We start from the raw sequence: 27,527 nt of genomic DNA on the forward strand, positions 1-27,527 counted from the left end.
CAGAGCTGATAACTGGAAGCTAATGATTCTTTTTATTATCTACATTGTAAAGTCTTCAATAGTTTTGCCGCACAATTGCCAGATTCAGAAAACAGCGAAAGAAAACTGGAGAACAAGAAATACTGGCAGCCAGGGCAGGGCTGGCCACAAACAGGCCTGAAGAAAGAGCACGGAAGATGATCTGGCCAGGTCTGTGGGAAGGTGAGTGACGCAGGCTGCCCAGGTGCAAGCAACAGGGAAAACGATGCCATGAGGACAGTTTGGATATTGTCATTTACAGCACGGCGATGCTGGGCTTGAGCTGAGCCCTGAGCCCCTGGGTAAAAAAGGAACTCTTAAGGATTACGCTCCTCCCTTTGTGTCCTGAAATTCCACCTCCGCCCCACCCCACTTGCTTGGTCTCTGAGAAAAAACTGACCCTAAATGCAAAGAACCCGTCTCCTCCATTTGACTTAGATAACATCCACAGTCCACTCTCTGGGTTCTACAAGCAAAGAATCTGGGGCCTCCTGGTCCTCCTGCCTCCATAAAACCAGGCCCCCTTCCTTTACATCCAAACATTCCTCGTTAATTATGTTCTCTGTCTTGTAAAAGCCAAAATAAAACCATCTCCTCAGTTATCCAGTGCACTTTTGTCTTACACAGGCATATAATAAATCCTTTCTTCTGAACATGAAGAAAGAGGTATACAGTTTTTCTTAGCAGACAATCTGTTCTTTCTGCCCCCAACTAAGAAAATGTTGGAAAAACATGCAAAGAATGTCAGTTTGAAGGGGTGCCAAATTATTCGCCAGCCGGAGGTACCCACAACTAAAGTCTGTCTTGACCAGATATCTCAGATAACTAGGGCTGCAGAACAGACTTGCGTGAAAGAAAATTCACCCCTTGGTAGTGATCAATCAAGGGAGATTTAAAAAAATAATAATTCTATTTATTTATATATTTTGGCTGTGTTGGGTCTTCGTTGCTACACAGGCTTTTCTCCGGTTGTGGCGATCGGGAGCTCCTCTCTAGCTGTGGTGTGTGGGCTTCTCACGGTGGTGACTCGTTGCAGAGCACATGCTCCAGAGCATGCAGGCTTCAGTGGCTGCAGCTCCCGGGCTCTGGAGCACAGGTTCAGGAGTTGTGGTACACAGGTTTAGTTGCTCCAAGGCATGCAGGATCTTCTCAGGGCAGGGGCTGATTGGCAGGCAGATTCCTTATCACTGAACCACCAGGGAAGCCCCCTGTTGTTTTTTTTTTATTTTTAGTTTAAAAATATATATATTCATACATATATGTGTGTGTGCATGCGTTCTCAATTGCTTCAGTCGTGTCTGACTCTTTGTGGCTCTATGGACTGCAGCCCGCCAGGGTCCCCTGTCCTTCCTTCACTGCCTCCCGGAGTTTGCTCATGTTCATGTCTGTTGAGTCAGTGATGGTATCTAACCATCTCATCCTCCACCCCCAACTCCCCTTTTCTTCCTGCCCTCACTCTTTCCCAGACATAAGTTTGAGCAAACTCCGGGAGCTAATAAATGACAGAGAACCCTGGCGTGCTGCAGTCCATGGGGTTGCAAAGAGTCAGACGTGATTTAGCAACTAACAAGACTGTGCTCTTTGTTTTTTTTTTTTTTTGGACTGCGCCATGTAGCATGCAGTATCTTAGTTTCCTGACTAGGGGCTGAACCATGCCCCCTGAAGCGTGAAGTCCTAGCCACTGGGCCACCAGTGAAGCCCCAAGACTGTGCTTATCATTCTTCTGAGACATAGTTATGGAGCCCCCACTAGACACTTGGTAAGACAGTGATGAAAGGAAAGCGCCCTCCTGTGCCTGGAAGCCAGCAGAAACTGACACACCCTAAATGACAAACATAATAAATGCAAACGGATATGATAGGCAGCAAATTATTTCCATAATTACAACAAAAGCATTATTCAAGTAGATGCCCCAAACCTGTGGAGGTCGGTTTGAAGGCTTTGATGTTTTATTGTTCTCCTTAACCAACTAACCAGATTGTCCTGTTGTGGAAAGGTGAGGGTGGCCAAGGAGCCCAGGATTCTTGTGTTTAGAGTTTTGTTACAAGTAACAAAACCAACTGAAGCTAGATTAGGCAAAAAAGGGGGACTTTACAGAAAGACAAAAACAAATATCGTCTATTAACACATATATATGGAATCTAGAAAGTTGATCCTGATGAACCTGTTTGCAGGGCAGTAACAGAGACACAGTCATAGAGAACAGACTTGCAGACACAGTGGGGGAAGGAGCTGCTGCTGCTGCTAAGTCGCTTCAGTCGTGTCTGACTCTGTGCGACCCCATAGACGGCAGCCCACCAGACTCCGCCGTCCCTGGGATTCTCCAGGCAAGAACACTGGAGTGGGTTGTCATTTCCTTCTCCAATGCATGAAAGTGAAAAGTGAAAGTGAAGTCGCTCAGTCCTGTCCGACACTTAGTGACCCCATGGACTGCAGCCTACCGGGCTCCTCCGTCCATGGGATTTTCCAGGCAAGAGTACTGGAGTGGGGTGCCATTGCCTTCTCCAGGGGGGAAGGAGAGGGTGAGTCAAATTGAGAGGGTAATATGAAAACATACAGATCACCATATGTAAAATAGCCAGTGGGAATTTTCTGTGTGATTCAGCGAGCTCAAACCCAGGGCTCTGAGACAACCTAGAGGGGTGGGATGGCGTGAGAGGTGGGAGGGCGGCTCAAGAGGGAGGGGACACAAGTGTACCTATGGCTGATTCAAGTTGAAGTATGGCAGACACCAACACAGTATTGTAAAACAATTATCTTCCAAATTAAAAAAAAATGTTTCCAAGGGAGACTTGGAAGGATCCAGGGGTATGCCAAGGATCCAGGGGTATGTCATGGAACCCCAGACTGAGCCAGGACTGACACTGGGCTGCCTGGGGTGCACGCCTGCAGGAGGCAGGGCCACGTTGGGGGAGACCTCAGTCAGGGGTTCAGGTCCCAGCTGCCTCACCTGCCACACCCTAATCTGGCCGGCTGGGCCTCCTCCAGTGGCTGAAAGGGGCCCTGAACACTTCCTGGGGCCTGGGTGACCTCTCACTGCCGGGGTCTGGGCTCCCCTCACCACACCACATCAGGAACGTGCCTAAAGATACCCAGTATTTCATGTTACATGCATCTTTCTTTCTTTTGTAAATATTTATGTTTATTTTTGGCTGGGTCAGGTCTTAGTCGCAGCAGGCAGGCTCTTCATCAAGGTTTTCCACCTTCTCTGGCACGGGCTTAGGTGCCCCAAGGCATGTGGGATCTTATTTCCCTGACCAGGGATCAAACCTGTATCCCCAGCATTGCAAGGCAGATTTTTAACCACTGAACCATGAGGGAAGTATAAGTGCATGTTTCTACAAAAAAATGTTAAAGATTTTACAACTTGGTGTTAGAAATAAACATTTGATTCTGCCATTGTCTCTTCATATATTGGAGCTGATACCATTTCTTTCTAGGACTAAAAACTTTTCAAGGACCCTGGCAACACATGTGCAGGCTCTAGGCTCTCACCTCATCTTAAACCCTCAGCCAAGCTGTTCTGATTGCTTCCTCCGCTCAGGGCCCCAAGTGAAATCAATCCAAGGAGTCGGATGGCCAGATCTGATATAAGGGCCAGGTAAGAACCTGAGCCACCTTGGGGACGGGCTGGGAATCTCAAAGCAGACACACGTTCCCCGTTAGCCGCCTCCGAGGAGGCTGATTTCAACAGAATCATTAAAAGTTGATGATTCTGCAGATGTCTTTTGTTGGCTATGGCTACGTTGTATGTGGTGGGGGAGCCAGGAAGGGTGTTTTTCTGCAAAACGGAATTAAGCACTAGCTGAAGAAAGGCTGTAAGATAATCCTGCACATAACCTTAAAATGACCGTGGGATTCAATGTTGAAGACTTTTCGGAAAGATTCGGGAGGAAAGGGGAAGTTGGGGAAACCACTGAAATACTGAAAGGTCAGGATATGGGGTAAGGAGGTCCAGGAGTACCTTCACAAGAAATCAGAGCATAAAGAGCTGGTCTTAGAAATATTTTCCCCCTGAGGAATTTAAATACATCAGTGTTTGGGTTTTGATGGTAAATTTGAGACACTGGACGGCATCACAGGACGCATCCTTCTGTACCTGATGGGGCTTGGGTCCTACATCTCCCTATGGGGGGACAACTCTGGCCTCAGAATGCAAAGGGCCCTGTAAATAGAGAAGGGAACAATCCAATAGGGGATACAGGCTCCTTGTCGTCAGAACAGGTGGCACAGCTGAGCTGAGCTGGAGCCTGTGTTTCCGGATTCTCAGCCCCAAGTCTAACATTCCTACTCTTGTTGTTGTTTGGTCTCTAAATCGTGTCCAGTTCTTTTTCAACCCCATGGAATATAGCCCACCAGGCTCCTCTGTCCATGGGTTTCCCAGGCAAGAATATTGGAATGGGTTGCCATTTCCTTCTCCAAGAGATCTTCTCAATCCAGGGATCAAACTCACACCTCCTGCATTGGCAGGTGGATTCTTTACCACGAGTCACCTGGAAGTCCACTCCCACCCTTCGCATAAACATAAGCTGACTCATCAGGTTCAACTATAGGCCATTTCCACATTCTGAATAATATTTGTAAATGACCCGCTCCCGTGGATCGTTCAGAAAGCTAGCACTTAGATTTTGCTGTATTTCTTTGCCATAAAAAAAGCACTTATGTTCAGTGAGTTTTGTTTGTTGAGCTACTTCTTTCTCGGTCACTTGCTGCAAGCCCACAGATGATCGGCAGAACCACGGGACCTGGGAAAAATGGCTCATGGGCAGTTTCACATCATAAAAACTTCTTGCTATTATAGAACAGAAAAAAAAAAAAAAAAACCCAAAAAAATCCCTGAGGCCAAAGAAGAGGGAACGGCCTTAAGTGACACTGGAGGGGGCGTTTCTAGCGAGTAGGTCAGTAGGTCGGAGCCGTATGAACTGTCTGCCTTCCCTGTTTCTCTCCACTACTTTCCTGAGTAGGTCAGACTGTGTCGTCTCCTCTCCCAGGTAAACCATCACTGAGCATCCTCCACGGAGCACAGATTCAAGGGGTCAGGAGTTTCTCAGCACAGCATGGGGGATGCTGCTGGAATAAGGCGGTTATGGTTCTTGTCTGGCCCCAGCAGCCTTCACTGTGGCTTCCTTAGGGATGATGTGGCCCCCCCGGAAAATCAGAGGCCTCAAGACCACCATGCTCATCTCAGACTCCTGGCTGCCATGGCAGCCCCGCAGCTCACAGGCTGGAGGCAGTGCTGGGGAGCTACCAACCTATGCTACCTCTGCCCACTGGGCAGAGGGGTTGTAAGACTGAAAGACTCAGACTGAGACTTGAGCCAGCTGTCTTTTAATTGAGATCACACACCTGGTCTCAGGACTTAGCGAAGCTCAGGTTCTTGATGTCTCAGTGCAGAAAGAATTTAGCGAGAGGCAAAGTGATAGGTTTTGTTGTTCATTGTTCAGTTGCTAAGTCACATCAAACTCTGCAACCCCATAAACTACAACACACCAGGCTTCCCTGTCCTTCTGTCCTTCACCATCTCCTGGAGTTTGCTCAAACTCATGTTCATTGAGTTGGAGATGCCTTGCAACCATCTCATCCTCTGTTGTCCCCTTCTCCTCCTGCCCTCAATCTTTCCCAGCATCACGGTCTTTTCCAGTGAGTCAGCTCTTTGCATCAGGTGGTTAAAGTATTGGAGCTTCAGCTTTAGCATCACTCCTTCCAATGGTTATTTAGAATTGATTTACTTTAGGCTTGACTGGTTTCATCTCCTTGCAGTCCAAGGGACTCTCATGAGTCTTCTCCAGCACCACAGTTCAAAAGCATCCGTTCTTTGGTGCTCAACCTTCTTTCTGGTCCAGTTCTCACATCCATACATGACTACTGTAAATACCATAGCTTCGACTACACAGACCTTTGTCAGTAAAGTGATGTCTCTACTTTTTAATACGCTGTCTAGATTTGTCATAGTTTTTCTTCCAAAGTGATAGACCAGAAGTGGATTTACTTAGAGAGATACACATTCCATGGACAGAATGCAGATGTCTCAAAAGGTGACAGTGGCCCTGGGCATGGGGTCCTCTTGGAAACTGAGCATGGCCCTGGGAGAAATACCCACAAACAGAGTATGTGCCATCTCAAAAGGTGAGAGGCTCTGAAATATGGGGTGGCTAGTTTTCATGGGCTGGGTTAGTTTTCATAGGCTAATGAGTGAGAGGATTATTCCAACCATTTTGGAGGACGGGGCGGGGATTTCCAGGAATTGGGCTACCACCTACTTTGTGGGCTTTTTTGGTCAACCTCAGAACTGTCACGGCGCCTGTGGGTGTGTTGTTGTTGTTTAGTTGCTCAGTTGTGTCTGACTCTTTGGTGACCCCAGGGACTGTAGCCCATGAAGCTCCTCTGTCCATGGGATTTCCCAGGCAAGAATACTGGAGTGGGTTGCCATTTCCTCCTCCAGGGAATCTTCCCAACCCAGGGATTGAACCCACATCTCCTGCATTGGCCCGTGGATTCTTTACCGCTGAGCCATACCTGTGGGTGTATCATTTAGCAAATGTATTAAGTTGGCGTGTAATGAGGCTCCAGGTCCACTGGAAGTCGAGTCATGAACCATCTTCTGCCTAGTCGGTTCTAACCAGTTTTTTAAATTTATGTGTATTTTGGCTGCCCTGGGTCTTTCTCGCAGTGCTCAGACTTGCCCTAGTTGCAGTGAGCGGGGACTAGTCTCTGGTTGCGGCGTGCAGGCTTCTCTCTGCGGCGGCTTCTTGCTGTGGAGCATGGCCTCTAGGGTGCTGGGGCTTACCAGCGACAGGACACAGGCTCAGTAGTTGTGGCTCATGGGCTTAGTTGCCCCGAGGCACGTGGAATCTTCCTGGACCAGGGATTGAACCCTTGTGCCCTGCGTTGGCAGGTGGATTCTTAACCACTGGCCCACCAGGGAAGTCCTTCTGTAACCAGTGTTTGTTGTGTCTGCAAGGACTATGTCATTCTTTTAAAGGTGTCCCCTGCCCCCTTCCCTCCTGTTTCCCTTGGACGGGAGGGATATCCAGACTGCTGATGACCTCCTGCAGACAGAGACCACCACCCCTGACGGACTGGAAAGTACCTGTGTTTCAGACCTTCTGTGAAGTCAGGCTGTCCCTTCTCTGCCTCATGTTTCTCCAACTGCACAAGCAGCTGGGGGAACTGAGACCAGAGGAGGAAATGAGGAGGATGCTGAGGGGGAACTGCAGTGGCTTGATGACCCTGCCCTTGAAACTCTCCTAATGCTCTTGTTTGTGCCTTAGTGTCTGAGCACTTGAAATGACAGAACAGAGGGGCAGGGGCCAGGGTCAGAGGGCTGGCCTTGGAGAAGAGAGCCCTGGCTTTTCGGATGACAGCATCACATAGGGGGAGAGAGAGGGCCCCCAGGGACTTGGAAACTGTCACTTGTTCACCTGTTCATCTGTCAAACACTGCAGTGGGTAGGGGACTTCCTGGTGGTCCAGTGGTTTAGAATCCTCCTTCCAATGCAGGGGATGCGGGTTTGACCCCTGGTCAGGGAACGAGGATCCCACATGCTTCGGGGCAACTAAGCCTGCCCGCTGCAACTACTGTGTTCTGCAGCGAAGATCCAGCACAGTCACAATGAAAAAAATAAATGAAACACCCACATCGGGTAGCCAGTGGGTGAGGCACCAGGGAGATAAGTGTCCAGTGGTCAGACCTGCCTCCAGGAGCTGACAGGACAGTGATAGCGCCTTGTGGAGTTATGGGATCCCTGGAACAGGCCACATAAAGCTGAGGATGAGCAGGAGTTTGCCAGGTACAGAGATGAAGGTTGTGTTACCAAATTAAGTCCTATGGATGAGGCCTGGGCCCTAGTCCGGCCAGCAGTCTGGTTCTTGTTCCGTTCGGGTTCAACAGTTAGTAACGAAACCAGAGCTGAGATCCTCATAGCACAAGCCGTATTCAGTGGCTGAAGACTGGGGAAGACTGGGGAAGTGGGAACTGAGTTCACAGAACCAGCTTCTCATCCAGGTGTGTGGCAAGGGGGATTAACTTTAATACAAAGGGAGGAGGGGTGAGGCTGATGATGGGGAGGTACGCGCAATGGACTGCCAGGGAAGGCGTGGGGCTTTTCCTGAGGGAGTGGGCTGTCACTCTTTTTTCACCCCTTTTTGGTCCTTCGAGTCTGATTCTGGGTGCTGGCGGGTGTGTCATTTCCCCGGTGGTCCAGTGGCTGAGACTCTGAGATCAGACCCAGTGCAGGGGGTCCCAGGGTTCAATCTCCGGTCAGGGAACTAGATTCCACATGCTGCAACAGAGTGTTCACAGCCACAACTAAAAGGAATCTGAATTCTGCAACCAAGACCCAGCGCAGCCAAAGAAATTAATTAATTAAAAGAATAGTGCTAATGTGGTAAAATTAGCATATAATGAGACTCAGGGTCTGTTGGAGGTTAGATTCATCACCATCTTGGCCCTAGCTGGTTCCCTCTGGGATTTTTGTTTGTAGCTTCCTTTTTTAAAATCTCCGGACCTTTTGTTTATTTATCTATTTATTTTTTGACCACACCAAGCAGCATGCAGAATCCTAGTTCCCCCACCAGGGATCAAACCTGCACCCCCTGCACTTGGAGGCAGCGTCTTAACCACTGGACTGCTGGGGACGTCCTTGAACCCTTGAACTTGAAGATGTGTGCTGATTCCTACTAAAGGTGGGGGTTGGAGGGTTCTCTGGAGGCAGCTGGGGAGAGGTGGGCGTTTCTGGTTGAGGAGCGGGCAGGTTGGGGACCAGCCGGATCCCTGCATGCGGGTCTGCAAGTCTCAGTGTGCCTGCTATCCTCTAGTGAGGAGGCTGCTGGGGAAAGTCCAGATAAAAGGATGGAGGCCTCACATGGCAGAGAGGGGAGGGGCTGAAGAAGGAGGGTAAACCATGAACGTGATGAGCAACATGTATGTGTGTGCTCAGTCGTGTCCGACTCTCTGCAGCCCCATGGACTGCAGCCCACCAGGCTCCTCTGTCCATGGGATTCTCCAGGCAAGAATATTGCAGTGGGTTGCCATGTCCTCCTCCAAGAGACCTGGAGTCTGACACGAGTGAGTGACTGACACTAGCAGTGGTTACAAACGACCACAGTGACTGAATCTTTCAGTAGTGGTTCGTGTGGATAGGTCATCATTTGTGACTTACTAATCTCCTTTCCTGAATTTACTATTATTATTACTATTTTAAATTTATTTTTGCCTTTGTGTTTTTCTGAATTTATTTTTAATTGAAGGATAATTACAGTATTGTGTTGGTTTCTACCAGACAGCAACATGAATCGGCCAAAGGTCCACCCATGTCCCCTCCCACTTGACGTCCCTCCCACCCCCCTCCCTGTCCCACTTCTCTGGGTTGTTACTAAGCGGGTTTGAGTTCCCCGAGTCATGCAGTAATTCCCACTGGCTCTCTATTTTACACAAGGTCACGTAGGTTTCCTTGTCTCTCTCTCTCCGTACCTCCCGCCCTCTCCTTCCTCCCCCGGCACTGGGTCTCTGTGCTCTGAGTTGGCTTTCCTCTAGTTCCAATGAGCCGGGGCTGCTCTGTGATGCAGCGTGCGGGGTTCCCTTGTTGCAGAGCACAGGCTCCAGGCGTGGGCTTCAGGGGCTGTAGCGTGTGGGCTCTAGGGTGCCCAGGCTCCGTAGTTGTGGCGCAGGGGCTTAGCTGCCCCATGACATGTAGAATATTCCTGGACCAGGGATCGAATCCATGTCCCCTGCATTGGCAGATGGATTCTTAACTACTGGACCCCTGGGAAAGTCCCCTTTCCTAGATTTAAAACATGAGCCAAGTCTTCTCTGCTTTGCATGCTCCCCTGTGCTTAAGAGAATGCCAGGGGCAAGTCCCCAGTCTTCACTACGTGAAAGCAGCTTCAGAACTGCAGGCAGAGAAGAGATGTCACAGGTGTGCCCAGACCTAGAGGTGATGCTGTGCATGCGTGCTAAGTCCCTTCAGTTGTATCCCTCTCTGTGTGACCCCACGGACTGCAGCCCACCAGGCTCCTCTGTCCATGGGATTTTCCAGGCAAGAATCCTGGAGTGGGTTGCCAGGCTCTCCTCCATTTTTCTACTATAATGAAATAATTTCAGCATCTGGCCAATGATGTCACCATTCTTCTTATTGCTAAAATATAATTTTCAAAAAGTTAAAAGCATAATTCTTACTGCAAACATAAAATGAACATTGGACCAACAATTTCATTCAACTCATTAACTCACAAATCCATAAATACTTAGAAGGGATGAACTTAATAAGTTTAGCTCATATCCCCAAATTCTTGTCCCTTCAAGTCCTTGCTGCCATCATTGTCCCCTCATGACTTTAAACAGATTTAAAAACAATACTTTGTCCAGATTTATGGTTGTTTTCAGCAGGAGGAATGATCCTTAACTGCTGTTCCTAGAAGAAGAAATTCCCCACATTTCTTAAGGTCTTGATGAAGATGTATAGTGTAGTTGTACAGTGGTGATCCCAATGACTAGGGGTATGGTATGGTTGTGGGGTGGTGGTTGTATAGGTTGTAGGTTACAAATAAAATACCCACTCAAATATTCTCATCTCATCAGCCTTTAAACTCTTAGTCTACAAAATGCCAGGGAAGTTTTGGCATCTCAGCCTCATTGATTTATGATAGTGTGTGTATGCACACACTCACCCTCAGTCATACTGGACCCTTTGTGACCCCACAGACTGTAGCCAGACAGGGTCCTCTGTCCGTGGAATTTCCCAGGCAAGAATAGTGGAGCGGGTTGCCATTTCCTCTTCCAGGGGATTTTCCCAACACAGGGATCAAACCCACATCTGCACTGCAGGCAGATTCTTTACTGCTGAGCCATCAGGGAAGCCCCACTGATTATGGGCCGTTGTTAAATCCAGGCTTCAGCAAACCAAGGGATCAAACCTTAGAGCCTCTCAGATGTGCTGAATATAACAGAGTCGGTTATGCAGAGCGAAGTAAGTCAGAAAGAGAAAAACAAAGATTGCATGTCAATGCATATGTATGGAACCTAGAAAGTTGGTACTGATGAATGCATGATGATGCAGGGCAGGGGTAGAGACACAGATGTAGACACTTGTGGACAGAGCAAGGGAGGGCAAGCGTGGCATGAACTGAGAAAGCGGCATTGAAACACACACACTACCGTGTGTAAGGCAGATCACTGGTGTGAACCTGCCACACAGGGAGCCCGGCTTGGTGCTCCGTGATGACCTAGGGCTGTGGGATGGGGGTGGGTAGGAGGGAGGCTCAAGAAGGAGGGGAGATAAATACATGTGTAGTTATGGCTGATTTGAGTGGTGTACAGCAGAGACCAACACAGCATTATAAATCAACTTTCCTCCAATTAATTCATAAAAATTAATGAACAAACAAAAAACCCCAATTACACTGGGGATCCTGGGTGAGTGTAACATACATTTATAAATTTTGCTGAATCCAACCTTACATTTCATCCTTCTTGGTTTAACACTGTAGACTCCATTCCCATCCATGACCTCAGCTTCCTCTCAATTCATGTTGACAGGATGTTCCAGTTTCCTTGGTGTGTAATTTACCTCCACCCCGTCCCTAGCAAATCCCGAAGTATTCTTCTGGGCTCAGCTAGGAGTTTATTCTTGTTACGGCCCCGGAGCCACTGAGGTGGCAAGTGGTCAGGATTTGAGAACAGGCATCTAAACGGAAGGCAAAAGCCCCAGATGAGAAACCTTCTATATGATGGCTGATTTCCTCAAATAGGGGAAGAGCGGGTGCTTTTGTAGGCAAGGGGGTCTGGGGGTTGGGAGGTCAACTTTTTAAAAAATTAATAATATCTTAGTAGCTTGTTCAGCATCTCTTGAATATACAATTTTGTTTTTATTTGTATTTATGAAGCTGTATTTTGAATCTTCTCCCCCTCCCTTTTTCTTTCTCTTTCTATTGATCAGTCTTTCTAGAGACTGTATTTATTTTTCAATATCCAACTTTTGGGTTTATCTATTTTCTCTATTGCACTTTTGTTTTAACAACTTTTTTGGATACTTTTATGAATAATTTTGTCAATTTATGTTCTAATTCTGTTGTTCTCTGTGTCCTATTTATTTCTGAGTTTCTGCATTCCGCTTTCTGTTTTTTAAATCGAGATATAATTGACAGAAAATGCTGTGTAAGCTCTAGGTATAAAATATAATGATTTGATATGTTTATATGGCAATATGGAGAAAGGTATGGCAACCCACTCCAGTATTCTTGCCTGGAGAATTCCATGGACAGAGGAGCCAGGCAAGCTACAGTCCATGGGATTGCAAAGAGTCAGACATGACTAGCAAGTAACACTAGCTGTCTCTGTTACACACTATGGTGCAATATGAAAGCCACTGTAGCGTTAGCTAACATCTTTATGGCCTCACATAATTATCACTTTGCCTCTGCCTTACCCAAATATTCCCTGCACGGTCTACGTCCTGCTCCTCTCCTGTCAATGTCCTACTCTTAGCAAGAGACTTGCTGAGGTTGAACACTTAAACTTTGCAACAAAGGGAAAAGAATCTGAAAAAAAAAAGGATATGTATATATATATATATATACACATACATATATATAGCTGAATCACTGTGTTATACTCCTGAAACTAACATGATGTTGTAAATCAATTATAGCTTAATAAAGAAACATGAGAAAAAAACAACTTTGCAACAACTCTATGACCTGAACAACATTAAAAATTTTAAAAAAATGGAGTATAACTGATTTACAATGTTGTATTAGTTTCATATGTAAAGTAAATCAGTTATACATATACATATATCCACTCTTTTTTAGATTCTTTTCCCACATAGGCCATTAGAGTATTGAGTAGAGGTCCCTGTGTAATATAGTACTCTGTATGTCAATTCCAACCTCCCAAATTATCCCTCCCTCTCTGAACAATTATATTTAGGATCTGAGAATGACCTTTGTCTGTCCTGCAGCTGTACCAGATTAAGGTTCCTTGAATTTCACTATATCTGTATCTTGAAATTGAAATTCAAAACTTCATGCTTATTAAAAAAAAAATCAACTCTTCAGGGTAGTCAGAAATAGCCATCTCACTCTACACGCCTTGTAATTATCATTGTTGCCAAGGCAACCAGTGCACCAGAGGCAAGAGCCCCCCCAAGCCTTGTCCTTCCTCTGCCCATCACACTACCACCGTGCTTTTTTGAATAATCCTGCGGCCACTGCGTGCCACAGATGATGGCAGTTCTCTTGCTCCCAGTGTAGGCACAGATATGCAAGTAGCCCAGCCAGAATTCCATACTGGGGACTTCCACACTGTGTGTGCTGGGGCCGCTCCTGGCATCAGTCACAGTCCCTGCAGGAACCCAGGTCAAGAGACCTGCCACTGAACAGCCGTGGGCAAGATTAGGGAGCCAACTGTTATGTGTTTTCTAGGACTCCCTTAACAGCGTACCATCCATAAACTATGTGGGGTAACAACAGACACTGTCACACACTTCTGGAAATCTGAGATCAAGGTGTCAGTGAGATTGGTTCCTTTTTGTTGTTGTTGTTATTTGTTTTGTAACTTTAAACTTTGTATTGGTATCGAGCTGGTTAACCATGTTGTGATGGTTTTAGGTGAACAGCAAGGGACTCAGCCATACATACCTACGTATCCATTCTCCCCCAAGCTCCCCTCCCATCCAGGCTACCACATAACACTGAGCAGAGTTCTGTGTGCTATAGAGTAGGTCCTTGCTGGTTATCCATTTTAAATACAGCAGTGTGTACATGACCTTCCCAAAGTCCCTAACATCCCTTCCCCCTGGCAACCATGATTTTGTTTTTAATATTTATTTTTATTCATTTGGCTGCAGCGGGTATCAGTTGAGGTATGTGGACTCTTCATTCTTTGTTGCAGCATGCAGGAATTTATTTGCTGCATGAGAACTCTTGGGCTTCCCAGGTGACTCAGTGGTAAAGAATCTGCCTGCCAATGCAGGAGACACAAGAGACATGGGTTTGATTCCTGAGTCAGGAAGATCTTCTGGAGGAGGAAATGGCAACCCATGCCAGGATTCTTGCCAGGATAATACCATGGGCAGAGGAGCCTGGTGGACTACAGTCCATGGGGTCGCAAAGCGTGGGATGTGGCTCAGAGGCTGAGTACATGCGTGCACACATGCAAACTCTTAGCTGGGCCATGTGGGATCCCAGGGGAGATCCTGACCAGGGATGGAACCCTGGCCCCCAGCACTGGGAGCACACAGTCTAAGCCACTGAACCACCAGGGAAGCCCCAGGGTTGGTTCCTTCTGAGGGGAGGATGTGTTCAGGCCTCTCTCCTGGCTTCTAGTCGTTCTTTGACTTGTGACAGCTTGACTTCAGTCTTCACATCTCCTTGTGTCTGGATATCCCATTTTGTAGACATCAGTCATACTGCATTAGCGCTCACCCTAAAGACCTCAATATAACTTAATTACATCTGCAACAACCCTATTTCCTAATAAGGTCACATTCTAAGGTACTGGGGATCAAGGCTTCAATCTATGAATTTTGGGGACACTTCTAACACCAACCATAAGTGCCCAGAGATGAGCAGCAGTGAGATATATCTATCCATTCATCACAACATCCACTTGGGCTGGATATTCTCCCCTGGCCCCTCCGGATCCCCTCTCTGACCACCTCCACCTCGCCCTGTGCCTAGGAGCCTGATCTCTGCAGACGGCATATCCCGGCCCCCCGCCTCCTTTTCACTTCTATTGGGAGGCACAGGCGGGAGCCTTGGTGCGGTGGGGTGGGGAGGTGAGAGAGGTCAGGGCACTGTAGCCCGAAGGACCCTTCCCATCCCCTCCCAGCTGCTTTCATATGTTGCTTTCCATGGTGTAATATCATATAGTTTATATTCACCATTTGGCAGATAATGAGAGCCTGGTGCTAGGTGGGTTTAGTCGCTCAGTCATTTGCTATTCTTTGCGACTCCATGGATTGTAGCCCACCAGGCCCCTCTGTCGATGGGGTGTCCCAGGCAAGAACACTGGAGTGGGCTGCCATTTCCTTCTCCAGGGGATCTTCCTGACCCAGGGATTGAACCCATGTCTCCTGCATTGGCAGGTGGATTCTTTACTACTGAGCCACCAGGGAAGCCCAATAAGAGCTTAATAATGTTTAAAATATGGATGAGTGTGTATGTGGATGGTTTCACTTCCAAGAATAGCTCTACATTTATTTAGTGCTAACAGCTGACATTTACTGAGTGCTTATGTGTGTTCTAAGTACTTGAATATGTTACACCCTGGATAGAACCTATAAGGGAGGTGCTATGATTATCCTGACTTTATAGTTGAGTAGACTGAGGCTTCCTGAGATTGCTGTTATGGCCCAGACAAGGTTGCATGGTGAAATAGCAGCCAGATTGGGATTTGATCTGTCTCTAGGGCAGTCTGTCCCTAGAAGTGTGCCCTAAGCCACACAAGCACACCTGCTGATCTGCTCACCACACCTGCCCTCCTGACTTCTGCCAAACATACTCATTTCCCTAGCCCTGGTCAAACCACAGCTGCTGCGTGGGGCTTTCTCATCCTCTCCCTGAGGAGCCGCCCCTCCATTCTCTGCACCCACACTGTCCCCAGCATGACCCCCACAACACCTGTGCCTCTTTCCTACCTTCAGGGCGGGGGCCCTGTCCCACTCATCCTGCAATTCCATGGCCTGGCCCTGCGTCTGATTGTGGGGGTGTGTGCATTAGTCTCTCAGTTGTTGTCTGATTCTTTGCGACCCCAGGGACTGTGGAACCTGCCAGGCTCTTCTGTCCATGGGTTTCTCCAGGCAAGAATACTGGAGTGGGTAGCCGTTCCCTTTTTGGGGGGATCTTCTGGACTTAGGGATTGAAGCTGGCTCTCCTGCACTGCAAGCAGATTCTTACCGCTGAGCCGCCAGGGAAGCCCAATTGTGGGAGTGTCAACGACTGCTTCTGGAAGGAATATTTTCAGTTGTGCTTTTCCATTTTATATGCTCTGGGGTCCCCAAGGCCCCCTGCAGAACGGCTGACTTCCTTCCTCAGTTGAGCTGAGAGGGTATCTGTCCATGGCCTGCGGTTCTGGACAGCAGAGCTGGCCCCCTGGGTGGGCGGTCCTGCTTGTCCTGGGCAAGACCTGGCACCTGGCATCTCACCTGCAGGGTCAGGTTCGGTTTGAGCTGATCTCTTTGATCCTCTGTGAACACATTCTTGGGCTCCAGGGAAGGAGCTCCACTCAGCCCCCAGGAGTCTGGTGGGGGCTTTCCTTCTGCTTTTCAGTTTTGTCCTAATTAACGGTCACATTTTGTCAGGAGTCCCTTTGTCAAAACCTAAGGGTCATGTTGACAGAGTTTCTTTTCCTCTCTTTCTAGGATGTTGGATTTAACTCCCTCCTCCAGGAGACTGCTCTGAGCCCTGCCTCCCCCATCCCCAACGGTTCAAGGCCAGCTGAAAAGTGAAACTGTTAATCACTCAGTCCTGTTGACTCTTTGCCACCCCACAGACTGTAGCCCGCCAGGCTCTTCTGCCCATGGGATTCTCCAGGCAAGAATACTGGCGTGGATAGCCATTCCCACCTCCAGGGGATTTTCCCGACTGCTACCACATGTCTATTCCCACCAGGCTTTGAGGAAATACTCATTTTTAAAGCCCAACCTCCATTTTCCCTACAGCTTTTCTTTACTGTCACCTGCTCCATATTTCCCAGCTTTTCAATTCTCTGAGAACCTATGCGCCTGGTCACGTTCCTGGGTAGGGGCCCTGCACGGAAGTCCTCACATGGGCATCTCCTGTGCCCACGAGGGTTGTGCAGTGTTGAGTTTGGTCTGACACTGCCTTCACATTCCTACAGCATCACGCCTCTTCAGCAGCTCCATGGGATAGCTCCTGAGAGCATGGAGAGCGTACACTCAGCATTTTTATTTTTTAAATTTATTTATTTTTTTCACTCAGCATTTTTAAAAAGCAGAAGAGAAGTTTTAGTTTTTTAATGCTATTTTTTTGGTTACTTGTAAAAATGTTTCTTATTTTATTTATTTTTTATATATTTGGTTGCCAGGATTCTTAGTTGCAGCATGTGGGTTCTAATTCCCCAACCAGGGATTGAAGCCCAGTCCCTTGCACTGGGAGCTTGGAGTCCTAGCCAATGGACCACCAGGGAAGTCCCTGTTTCTTGTTATTTCAAAATAAATTCTATTTATTTAGCTTTGGCTGTGCTGGGTCTCCTTGCTGCTCGGGTTTTTCTCCATTTGGGGAGAGCCGGGCTACTCTTCAGTTGCGCTGTGTGGCCTTTTCATTGTGGAGACTTCTCTTGTTGCAGAGCACGGGCTCTAGGGCCTGCTGGCCTCAGTAACTGAGGCACATGGGCTCAGTAGTGGTGCAAGGGCTTTGTTGTTCCAAGGCATGTGGGATCTTTCCAGCCTAGGGATTAAACCCCTGTCTCCTGCAATGGCAAGTTAATTCTTTACCACTGAGACACCAAGAAAGCCCTGCTTATTATTTTAAATGCCATACTTGCGTTTCATGGCGTGCATGCTGTCCCCCAAAATATAAAGGCCCTAGGTCGGCAACCTGCAGCTGTGACAAGACGCCTTGTCCCCCATCTCCTCCTCCTCCTCTTCGTGCTGCTGCTGCTGCTCTCCGGACTGCCTCTCCTCACGGGCGGAGGAGAGGAGAGGGGCCCCGGCGCCCCCCGCGAGCGCTGGAGAAGAGGCGGGGAGCAGCCGGGATCGGACTTCCTCCCTCCACTCCGGAACTGCCTGGAGCCGCCAGGACTCGGAAATCAGGACGTCCCCACGGGAGCCGGCGGGGTGGGCGGGGCGCAGGCGGTGGGCGTGTCTGGGGCGGGCCGGGGGGCGGGCCGGGAGGCGGGCCCGGGGTGGGGCCGGCCCGAGGACAGCGCGGGCCGCCGGGGCGAGCTGCGCCCGCCGCGCTCCCTGGACTTCGGAGCGCAGGGTCCCCGCAGGCTGCGCTCCCCGCCGTCTTCTCCCGAGCGGGCTCGGCCCGGCGGCCGGGGCGATGTGAGCCGGGGCCCGCGGGCGCGGCCGGACCGCTGCGATGTGGCTCAAGCCCGAGGAGGTGCTGCTGAAGAACGCTCTGAAGCTCTGGGTGACTCAGAAGAGCAGCTGCTACTTCATCCTGCAGCGGCGCCGCGGGCACGGCGAAGGGGGCGGCCGACTCACGGGTAAGGGGCGCGCCGCGGCGGGCGGCTGGCCGGGCCCGGACCTCGCTCCCCGCCGGGCCCGCGGCCCCAGTCCCGGGCTGCGTGCGGCGCAGGTGGCGGTTTCTGGGGAGACGCCGGGCTGGGTCGGCCCTGCCTCGGGCATGTTTTCCTTTCTCCTGCGTTTCTCCTGTACGCTCCCGTCGAGGTGGCGGCCGGAGGGACTCTCGGGCTCGTGCATTTCCCCGGGCGGGGCAGGTGCCGTTGCCGCCGGGCCCGCGGGCCGCCTGGAGGCCAGGCTTGATTCGGGAAGCCGAGGAGAGACCTGCGCTGGAGCGGGGGCCGCGCCGGGCGGAGCGGGGCCAGGTGACAGCGGGGTCGCCCGGCCATCTGGTTGCGCCCGAGGCTCCAAGTGGCGCCGCGGTAGGCACACTTGACCAACCCGCGGCGAGATGAGGCTCGGGAGGCCCTGGCAATCTGAGACTGTCGGGGGGATGAACGGGTCGGGCGGGGCGGGCTGCGCACCGTCTACAAGCCGGGAGGAGAAACCCAGGTGGAGCGAATCCCGAGCTCGTGATCCTAGAGGCAAAACCGAGCGGGTCAGCTCCCCATCGCCACCCTTTCACTTTCTTTCTAGGAATGAAAGGAGGAAAAAAAAACAACAATTCAGGCTTGTAAAATTTATTTACCCCCCCCCCCCAAATTTAATCTCCAAAACTCTTTGAAAATCAAGCATTTGGACAGTTTGCATCAGCAGGGACACCTGTTTGAAAGGTCAGTGGAGGAATAATAGAAACCTATCTCAGTTGTGTCTAGGGAACCCATATGGAATTTCAGATTTTGGAATCGAAGTAAAAGGAACTTCAGAGCTTCCCATCTTGTCCCTCCTTGTACCCAGGAGGAGACCAAGGCCCGAGGGGAGGGTGGGGGTGGGGATGGGGAGCAGGCAAGGGGCCCAGCCCGGGTCCCTGGGCTCCCTGTTGGTGACTCCACTGTCTGCTTATTCTGAGGAGGCCCTCCAGGCCCGATGGGGGAAATGCGATTAGTACATCCTGAAAGGGCAGAACCAAGTGCCAGGGCTTGCTTTACCCTGCCCTTACTTTAGACTGAGGAGGCCTGGAAGCTGGCAGCCAGATTCCTTAGGGAGGGCAGACTTCACTGAGCCTCAGGGTGTCAACAGGAGTTGGTGGGATTTCTGGTTGGAAGGGGCAGTGGGGTGGTGGTCAGTGGGAACAAGTGGACGGCAGGTGGGCCTGCTCTGGGAACTGTTTGAGGCTCTGAGTAAGGGAATTAGCATGGGAGATCAGAGGTCAAAGGGGTCATTGGTGGGCCCCTGAGCAGCACACTGGCTCTTAGTGCCTGGGCTCTTGGGGAATGGAGGTGAGTGGCATCCCGGCGGGGTGAGATGCTGACCAGAGGAGAAAAGTCTGGAGGAGGGGTCTGTCCCCTCCTCGACCTTTGAGCGCAGCGGAGCTTTAATCTTTGGTGTGTTCAGCAGAGAACCTGGCCTCCAAAGGGCCCCTTTAATAGAGGGGTGAGGACAGAGCCTGAAACAGGAAGCATGAGGAATATTGGTTCAGCAAGCATTTGTTAACTTGGCTCGGTGCAGGCTGTCTGTGGGATGCTCTTCCCACACGTGGCTGTGCTGGGAAAGACCTCAGGTTATTCACCATCAGGCAGGGGAGATGGTCCAGACCCAGAGGGCAAAGCTTACGGTCCTGTGCCTAAGACAGGTTCAGGACCGCTTCCCTTCTGGAGGGCCTCCTTTGTGGTCCAGTCGGTCTTGCTGCTCAGTTGCTCAGTCGTGTCTGACTCTGTGTGACTCCATGGACCCCCGCCAGGCTCGTCTGTCTGTGGGATTCCCCGTCTGTCTTAGATGAACTCAAAATGATGCTCCTTCTTCCACTGCATTCCAACATCAGAGTGCCTGTGCCTTTGGTCTTACTTGGGCTTGACTGTGGTTTTGGCTTGCTGTGAATATGCACAATTTTCTTGCTTTTAAAATATTTTTATTTATTTGGCTGTGCCGGGTCTTAGTGGTGGCCTGCAGGATCTTTAGTTGTGGCGTGTGGGAACTAGTTCCCCGAGCAGGGATTGAACCTGGGTGTCCTGCATTGGGAGCGCAGAGTCTTAGCAGCTGGACCACCAGGGAAGTCCCCAGTTTTCTTATTCTTAAAGGAAGTAAATCAGCTGAAAAAAAGGGAAGAAAAATCCCCAGAAAAAGACGCCTGACATTTTGCTTTATTTCTTGGAGACACAGAACCTCTTTCTGGGGCTTCCCAGCTGGCTCAGTGGTAAATAATCCGCCTGCCAATGCAGGAGACGTGGGGTTCGATCCTTGGGTCGGTAAAATCCCCTGGAGGAGGAAATGGCAACCCACTCCAGTATTCTTGCCTGGAGGATCCCGTGAACAGAGGAGCCTGGCGGGCTACAGCCCACAGGGTTGCAAAGAGTCTATAATACAACTGAGCACACACAGAACCTCCTTCTGGTTGTGAAAGGGTGGCATCCTCTCAGCAGTGGACACCCCACCTTCGGGCATTCAGCCGGGAGCCAATGGCTGTGCCGATTAGGCAACTCCGTTGCCCCATCCACCGGTGAGCTGGTCTAACTGGGGCCTTACGAATGTTGTGAAATCAAAACTGATGTGACACTGGGGAAGCTCCATGTTGGTATGGTTTTTAGAACCGCAGACTTGTCATATAGCAACTTTTTTTTATCAGTTTATTGCAAAGAGTTAAAGCTTAAGCTGAGTTGATCCAAGAAAATAATGGGTGCACCTTCTGACTGGTTTTTAGGCTCTTCTTTGGAGAGAAGCAAGTAGCAGGTGGTTAAAAGGCTTGGAAAGAAAAGGTGCAGGAGCCGTAAAAGGAAGCGTGATGCAGAATTTGAGATTAGGTGGTTGTTGTTCAGTTGCCCAGTTGTGTATAACTTTTTGCAGTCCCGTGGACTGCAGCTTGCCAGGCCTCTCTGTCCCTCACCATCTCTCAAAGTTTCCCCAAGTTTATGTCCATTGCATCGGTGATGCCGTGAGATTAGGTAGCAGAGTCTTAAACGTGAGGTTCCCATTGGTGTTTTAAAGTAATTTGACATGTTGAAAGCTTACCCACCGTCAGAAAGAGGAGGTTTTGTTTCATTGAGGATTGTAATTCATCCTCCGACTTACACAATACATTCCCTATGCACATCTCGTTTTATTTTTAAAGTAGCCCTTTCTCACTTTTTCTTTCTTAAAATAGTTTTTATTATTTTTTGGTCACACCGTGTGGCATGTGAGATCTTGATTCCCCAACCAGGGATCGAACTTGTGCTCCCTGTTTGAAAGCTCAGAGTCTTAACCACTGGACCACCAGGGAAGTCCTTCACTTTCTGATATCCGTCGCACTTATGTGTTGTGTTCATGGTTTCCCCTACGTAACTGTCTGTTCTGTGAGGGCAGGCATTTTACCCCTGGTGGTGCCCAGCTCATAGCATAGGGTCAGTTAACGTTTGTAGGATGGATAGAGGGATGAGTCCACGTGTGAGTGATTGAGCCCGCGTTCTTCTCCAATTAGGTGGGTGTGAAGGCCCAGCTTTCAGGCTGAGCCTGAGCTGAGCACACGGACAGGGAGCATACCCTCTGTGTCCTTCGCTTCCTGAGTATCTGCAGGCTGACCCCCGGGACGCTGGGGGGAGTGGGTGGGAATTGAAGCCTATTTTCGTGGCTCCTTCCTTCGAGGGCCGAGGAGCGGGGCCTCAGCCTCTTAGGTGGCTTCTATGGCCAGCCTCAGGCCCCTGCCTTGAGAAGATCCCAGGCTGGGGAGGAGGGGTTGGTGTGGCGGCGGAAGGCAGTGACCTTCACCTCCAGTTCGAACTTGGTGACTGAACACAGTATTTTAAGATGTTTCCATACTCCCCTGACAGTGATTCTTGCTGCCCTGGAAAGGAGGAAGTTCTACAGTGTTCTCTTGGATACAATCTCCAGCCAGTGGGAATAGTTCTTATAAAAGTGCAGTCAGCCCTGGGAGAAGAGAGTGGGGGCACTTAGTCTTTGGGAGTGGTGGGCAGAAGGACGCCAGCATCACTCCCCCACCCCGCCAGGTTCTGTGATGGACTTACAATGAGCCACATAAATGGACCTTTAAAGACCAAGTGTCACCATCCATATGTGCCCCTCTGAAGGGCACATTTATTTTTCAGTGTTCTATTATGTGCATCCCTGCGTAATCTTGCAGTTCTTTCCCCAAAGAGGCCGGCACTTTAGAAGTTATCATTTGAATCCCATGCTGATGCTTTCTGCTTTTCAGGGTGTTTCCCTCCGGCCCTTGTTCCTGTCACCGTACTTGGAGCACTTATGGGCTAACCAATTTCCTAACAGTTAGGGACATGGGAGGAAGTATGGGCTGGGAGTGGAAAACAGGGGGTTTGGAGTCACGATAAGTCTGCTGGGTACGAATCTGGGCTAGTTTATTTGGTTTCTTTGAGCCTTTGTTATAACTCTTCCTTAAGGCAGGGACAGAACTGGACTTTAGAGGATTAGAAACTGTTTTCCACCTTGACTATCGCATCTTACATCCCCATCAGCAATGTGAAAGGCTTCTGATTATAATAAAGGGTAGAATGAAAATAAACATTACACAGCAAGGGCTTAGTTGTGCTCGTCATCTAGTACTTTTAAAGAAAAAAGCAAAGTGACATTTAAAAAGTCGAGTAATAAGAGGGATTTTTAGAACAAAAATGTTGCCAAAAAAGTTAGTTGCATTGTGGTGAAGGATGTAAGAAGGACTCACTTATGCATTACTGCAGGATTTACTAAGTGTAATTAGAAGAGGAACTATTTTTTATTTATTTAAAAAAAACTTCACATTTATTCTTTCAGTTTTGTTTTTGGCTGCGCTGGATCTTTGTTGCTGTGCGCGGGCTTTCTCTAGTTACAGGGAGACGGGGCTGTCTTCTGTTGCAGTGGCTTCTCTTGTTGGGGAGCATGGGCTCCAGGGCCCGCGGTCTTCAGTCGTTGCTGCTCTTGGGATCTAAAGCACAGGCTCAGTAGCTGCAGCGTCGGGGCTTCGTTGCCCTGTGGCTCATGGAATCTTCCTGGCCCAGGGATTGAACTGGAGTCCCTTGCATCAGCAGGCGGCTTCTTATCCACTGCGCCATGAGGGAAGTCCAGAAGATGAAATTATTTAAATAGCAATTTGTGCCAGCAGGATTTGGGTACGGGGAGGTCTTGGACCCCCTTAAATCCTAGTTAATAAAGAGAACTGAGTGAGTGACTGGCTGTGGCCAGGGTGAATTGTCTCCTGCCTTCAGGACCGTGTCCCCGACGGGAGAGTATCATCTAGGGACTCGTGGAGGGTCCTGAGGCTTGCTCGGATGACTCGTTGCATGGCTGGAATGGTGAAGCCTGGCACCAGTGTGTCCTTTCTGACATCAGTGGGAGTCCTGCTCAGGCTGCCGAGGCTGGTGGTGGATTGCTTCCCCACCACCGACAGAAAAGCCTTCTGGCTCCACAGGGCCCCTGTTTCTTGGTGCGCGCTCCCCAGATACTGGCCCTAGAGTCTTACATGCTTTGGTTTTGTTTTTCCAAAGCAGGACAAGGAAGAAATCACAAACAAAGGAAGTACTTTGATTCCAGGAGCGTAAATCGGAAGGTTCCTATAAGTAAAATAACGGGCGTATCTCTAAGCACTGATAAGCCGTTAACAAAAGCTCTGGGGTCCCCAGCAGATGCGTTTAATGAGAACATAACAAGGGCCATGCATTTGTAATTGGATAATCAAACAAGGCCCGGGTTGTGTCACTCTAGGAAGTAATACGAGGTACAAATGTGGGGATGGCAGAGTGGTGGACGCTATTTCAGCCTAATTGGGGTTCTTTAGGAAGAGCTGAAAATGACTGAGAGGCTTGGAGCGTTTGAAGAATTCATTTGCTCCCTGTGAAGGGTTAGGATTTCATGATCTTGACTCCACATTCTGGCAGCGCTGGATAAGGGAGGGATTTATTTAAAATGAAAGTAGTAAATCTGATCATATTTCCAGCACAGATGTTCCCCCTTTCATTTTGTAAAACTTTAATCTATCAAAGAGCAAGCTTCCCAGGTGGCTCAGTGGTGAAGAATCTGCCTGCCAATGCAGGAGACCTGGGTTCGACCCCTGGGTTGGGAAGACACCCTGGAGAAGGACATGGCAACCCACTGCAGTATTCTTGCCTGGGAAATCCCATGGACAGAGTTGCCTGGTGGGCCACAGTCCATGGGGTCGCAAAGATTCAGACACAACTGAGAAACAACAGCAACAACACAATTAAAGAGCAGCCCTAGCACATTCTCACAGCTCCTGGGGTGTGATAAACTCCCCCTGCACTGCCTCTAAGGCCCTGTCTCCTCCGCCTTCTGCTCTTAAGCAAAAGACGCAGCAGCATGCAGGTCACTTTCCTCTCCTAGGGTTTTCACAGGCTGTGCCCTCTGCCTGGGTGCGCCCACCTCCCCTTGCTGTCTCAACCTGAGCCCCATTGCGTGGGGCCCCCACCCGCATCTTGTCCTGCCCTGCCCTCTACCTTTGTTTTTCTTTTTTAAAGTAAGTGTTTTTTATTTGTGGCTGTGCTGGGTCTTTGTCACTGTGAGTGGGCTTTCTCTGATTGCAGCAATCTTGGGGGCTCCTCTCTAGGTGTGGTGTGCGAGCTGCTCGTCGCGGTGGCGTCTCTTGTTGCAGAGCACGGGCTCTGGGTGCTTCAGTAGTTGCAGTGCATGGCCTTAATTGCCCGAGGTATGTGGAGTCTTCTTGGACCAGGGATTGAACCCATGCCCCCATGCATTGGCAGTCAGGTTCTTAACTACTGGATCATCAGGGAAGTCCCCCTTCACTTTTGCTTTATAACACTGACTGCTGTTTGTTACGACATGGCTCTTTGTGGCTTTATCTGTTTCGAGCAAAGCAGACCTCGAGCTCCTGAAGGAAGGACACCGGTTCGCCACCAGCACTGGAGTCCTTGCTGTCAATGGAGCACGCTTGATGCATATTTAGTGAATCCACGGATGCCCGAGTTGAATCAATAACTGTGAGCCTTTGAGGTTGAGAAGTGTTTTTCGTCATCTTGAACATGGAAATTATGCAGAAAACAGGAATAGGTAATCCAGAGGGTTGTTACTGCTATTTCTCATGCTGCCGTGTAAGGATTGGTGGCAGCTTGTCAGCTGTGCCAGCCCAGCCGTGAGAACTCCCTGGCGGTAACCTCTACAGAAATGGAGACCCAGAAGGATTTTCCCAGCTCGTCACCGGCCAACTCACACAGCTCTATGAGTCGGAGTCATTATTATTCTTGAACATTTGGTAGGTGTGTTGTAACCACTAGATTTATTATTTCTTCGCTTCCTTTTTTTTTTTCCCCCAACTTAAAAAAAAAAAAAAAGGGAAAGAGAAATCAACAGCAAAATAAGCAGTCCCCAGGAAGATCCCCAGTGGTAAAGAGCCCTCCTGCCAAGGCAAAAGACACAGGTTCAATCCCTGAGCCAGGAAGATTCCTTGGAGAAGGAAACAACCCATTCCAGTATTCTTGCTTGGGAAATCCCATGGACAGAGGAGCCTGGTGGGCTACAGTCCAAGGGGTTGCTTAAGAGTCGCACATGACTTAGCAACTAAATAACAAAAATAAGATCTCTGAAGGAAAAGGTACCATATTTTGTGATGGGTTATATTTTCAGTAAGTGAATAGTTACTAGTAGAGAATGGACATTCAAATATAATGGGATGATAGTTTGCCTGGAGTTTTACAATAGGAATCTTCTGTGTGCATAGGAGTATATGATGCAGACGTGAAGTGTAAGGAACACGATAGCCACCAGCTATTGCTGGAAAATAGAGTATTTCCTGTGCTTGAGAGACCCCTTGTGTGTTTTTCTGATTATTTCCCTCTCTCCCTTGTGGACACTAATATACTGAATTATGTGTTAGTACTGCCAGTGCTTTTATAGTTTTGACACTTATATGTATCCCTCATCTAGACATTGTTGCTACATTAAATTTTTTCACTTAGCTGAAGCATGGTAATTAGTCACTTAAAAAAAAATCATCTATGCATTGTTTAGTTTTGTATGTTTTTTTAAAAAAAATTATTTATTTATGTCTCTGCCTTGGCATGGGGGATTTTAATTCCCTGAACAGGGATCAAACCTCTGACCTTGCAGTGGAAGTGCAGAGTCTTAACCACTAGACCACCAGGGAAGTCCCTGCATGTATTTTTTAAAATCCTTTACAAGGGGAATCATACTGAAGCTTGTTTTTCTGCCCCCCCCCCCCCCCGTTATTGTTACAGTTTTACATGTGTAGTTATGTTTCTCTAACACTGAACCACGCTAATGTCTGGTCCAGTAGCTGTATTCATTCATTTTCCCTGGTGAGTAGTAACTCATTGAACAAATATACCATTGTTGATTGATTGACTCATTCATTCTCCTGTTGGTTGATATTTGGGTTTCTAGTTGTTGTTGTGCTATTACAAATAGCGCTGCTGTGAACATTGGCAGAGATGTTATTTTTTGCCAATCTAGTAGGTATTAAAAAATAGTGTCTGAGAACCACAGAGGTGGTATTTCCTTCATAGGAATAAGAATCTTTTTATGTGTTTATTAATTACTTGTCTTGCCTTTTGAGAAAGGTTTGTGTCTTAGGAGCTGTGTGTATGCATGCATGTGTCTGTATGTGTTCAATATGTATTTGTTTCCAATTATATGTATTGAAAAATCTCTCTATGCCTAGGCTTTTTTTCATTATGGGTCTTTTGAAGAACCAATGTTCTTTAAAAACACTTTTTTTATTCTTTATTATTTTATTTTCTCATTGGGGCATAATTGCTTTGCAATGTCGTGTTAGTTTCAGCTGTACACCGAGGGGAATCAGCTCTGTGTACACGTGTCTCCCCTTCCTCATGGGCCTCCCTCCCAGCCCTGCCCCTCTGGGTCATCACAGAGCACCCAGCTGGGCTCCCTCTGCCACACAACATCTTCCCACTAGCTTTTAACATTCTTAATCTTCACACAGCCAGTACCGTTCTTTCCCTGTAATGGTTTATGCTTTTTGTTACTTGTTTAAGAAGAAATCCTTGGAAAGGACTGACAGTCCTTTCACTGTGACAGTCCTTTCACTGTCACACTTTCACAGTGACAGTCCATCCAGTCACTGTCCAGGATGACAGTGAAGAGAGATCCTGAGATGAGAGTCCAGTCGTTGGTCCAGTTTGGAGCAGGGCAGAGGCTCCAGGACGACTCCGAGAAGGGAAACTGATAGAGCAGGGCATGTGTGCGCGCGCAGTTGCTCAGTCGTGTCTGACTTTCTGTGACCCCATGGACTGTAGCCCACGAGGCTCCTCCGTCCATGGGATTTCTCAGG

The 27,527-nt window shown here is 48.9% G+C and overlaps 1 protein-coding gene across 3 annotated transcripts in view; it reads left to right on the forward strand.

Moving 5' to 3' along the window:
- Positions 1 to 17,901: 17,901 nt before the first annotated feature.
- The window catches only part of TBC1D8 (TBC1 domain family member 8), a 141,214-nt gene continuing 131,588 nt past the window's right edge, over positions 17,902 to 27,527 (forward strand). For all 3 annotated transcript variants that reach the window (XM_065929709.1, XM_065929710.1, XM_065929711.1), the window contains exon 1: positions 17,902 to 18,189. In XM_065929709.1, coding sequence (XP_065785781.1) covers positions 18,063 to 18,189 — 127 coding nt within the window. In that variant the 5' untranslated portion in view covers positions 17,902 to 18,062. The remainder of the gene's footprint in view (positions 18,190 to 27,527) is intronic.

Source organism: Muntiacus reevesi, chromosome 3 (genome assembly GCF_963930625.1).
Source record: "Muntiacus reevesi chromosome 3, mMunRee1.1, whole genome shotgun sequence".
Taxonomy (NCBI): domain Eukaryota; kingdom Metazoa; phylum Chordata; class Mammalia; order Artiodactyla; family Cervidae; genus Muntiacus; species Muntiacus reevesi.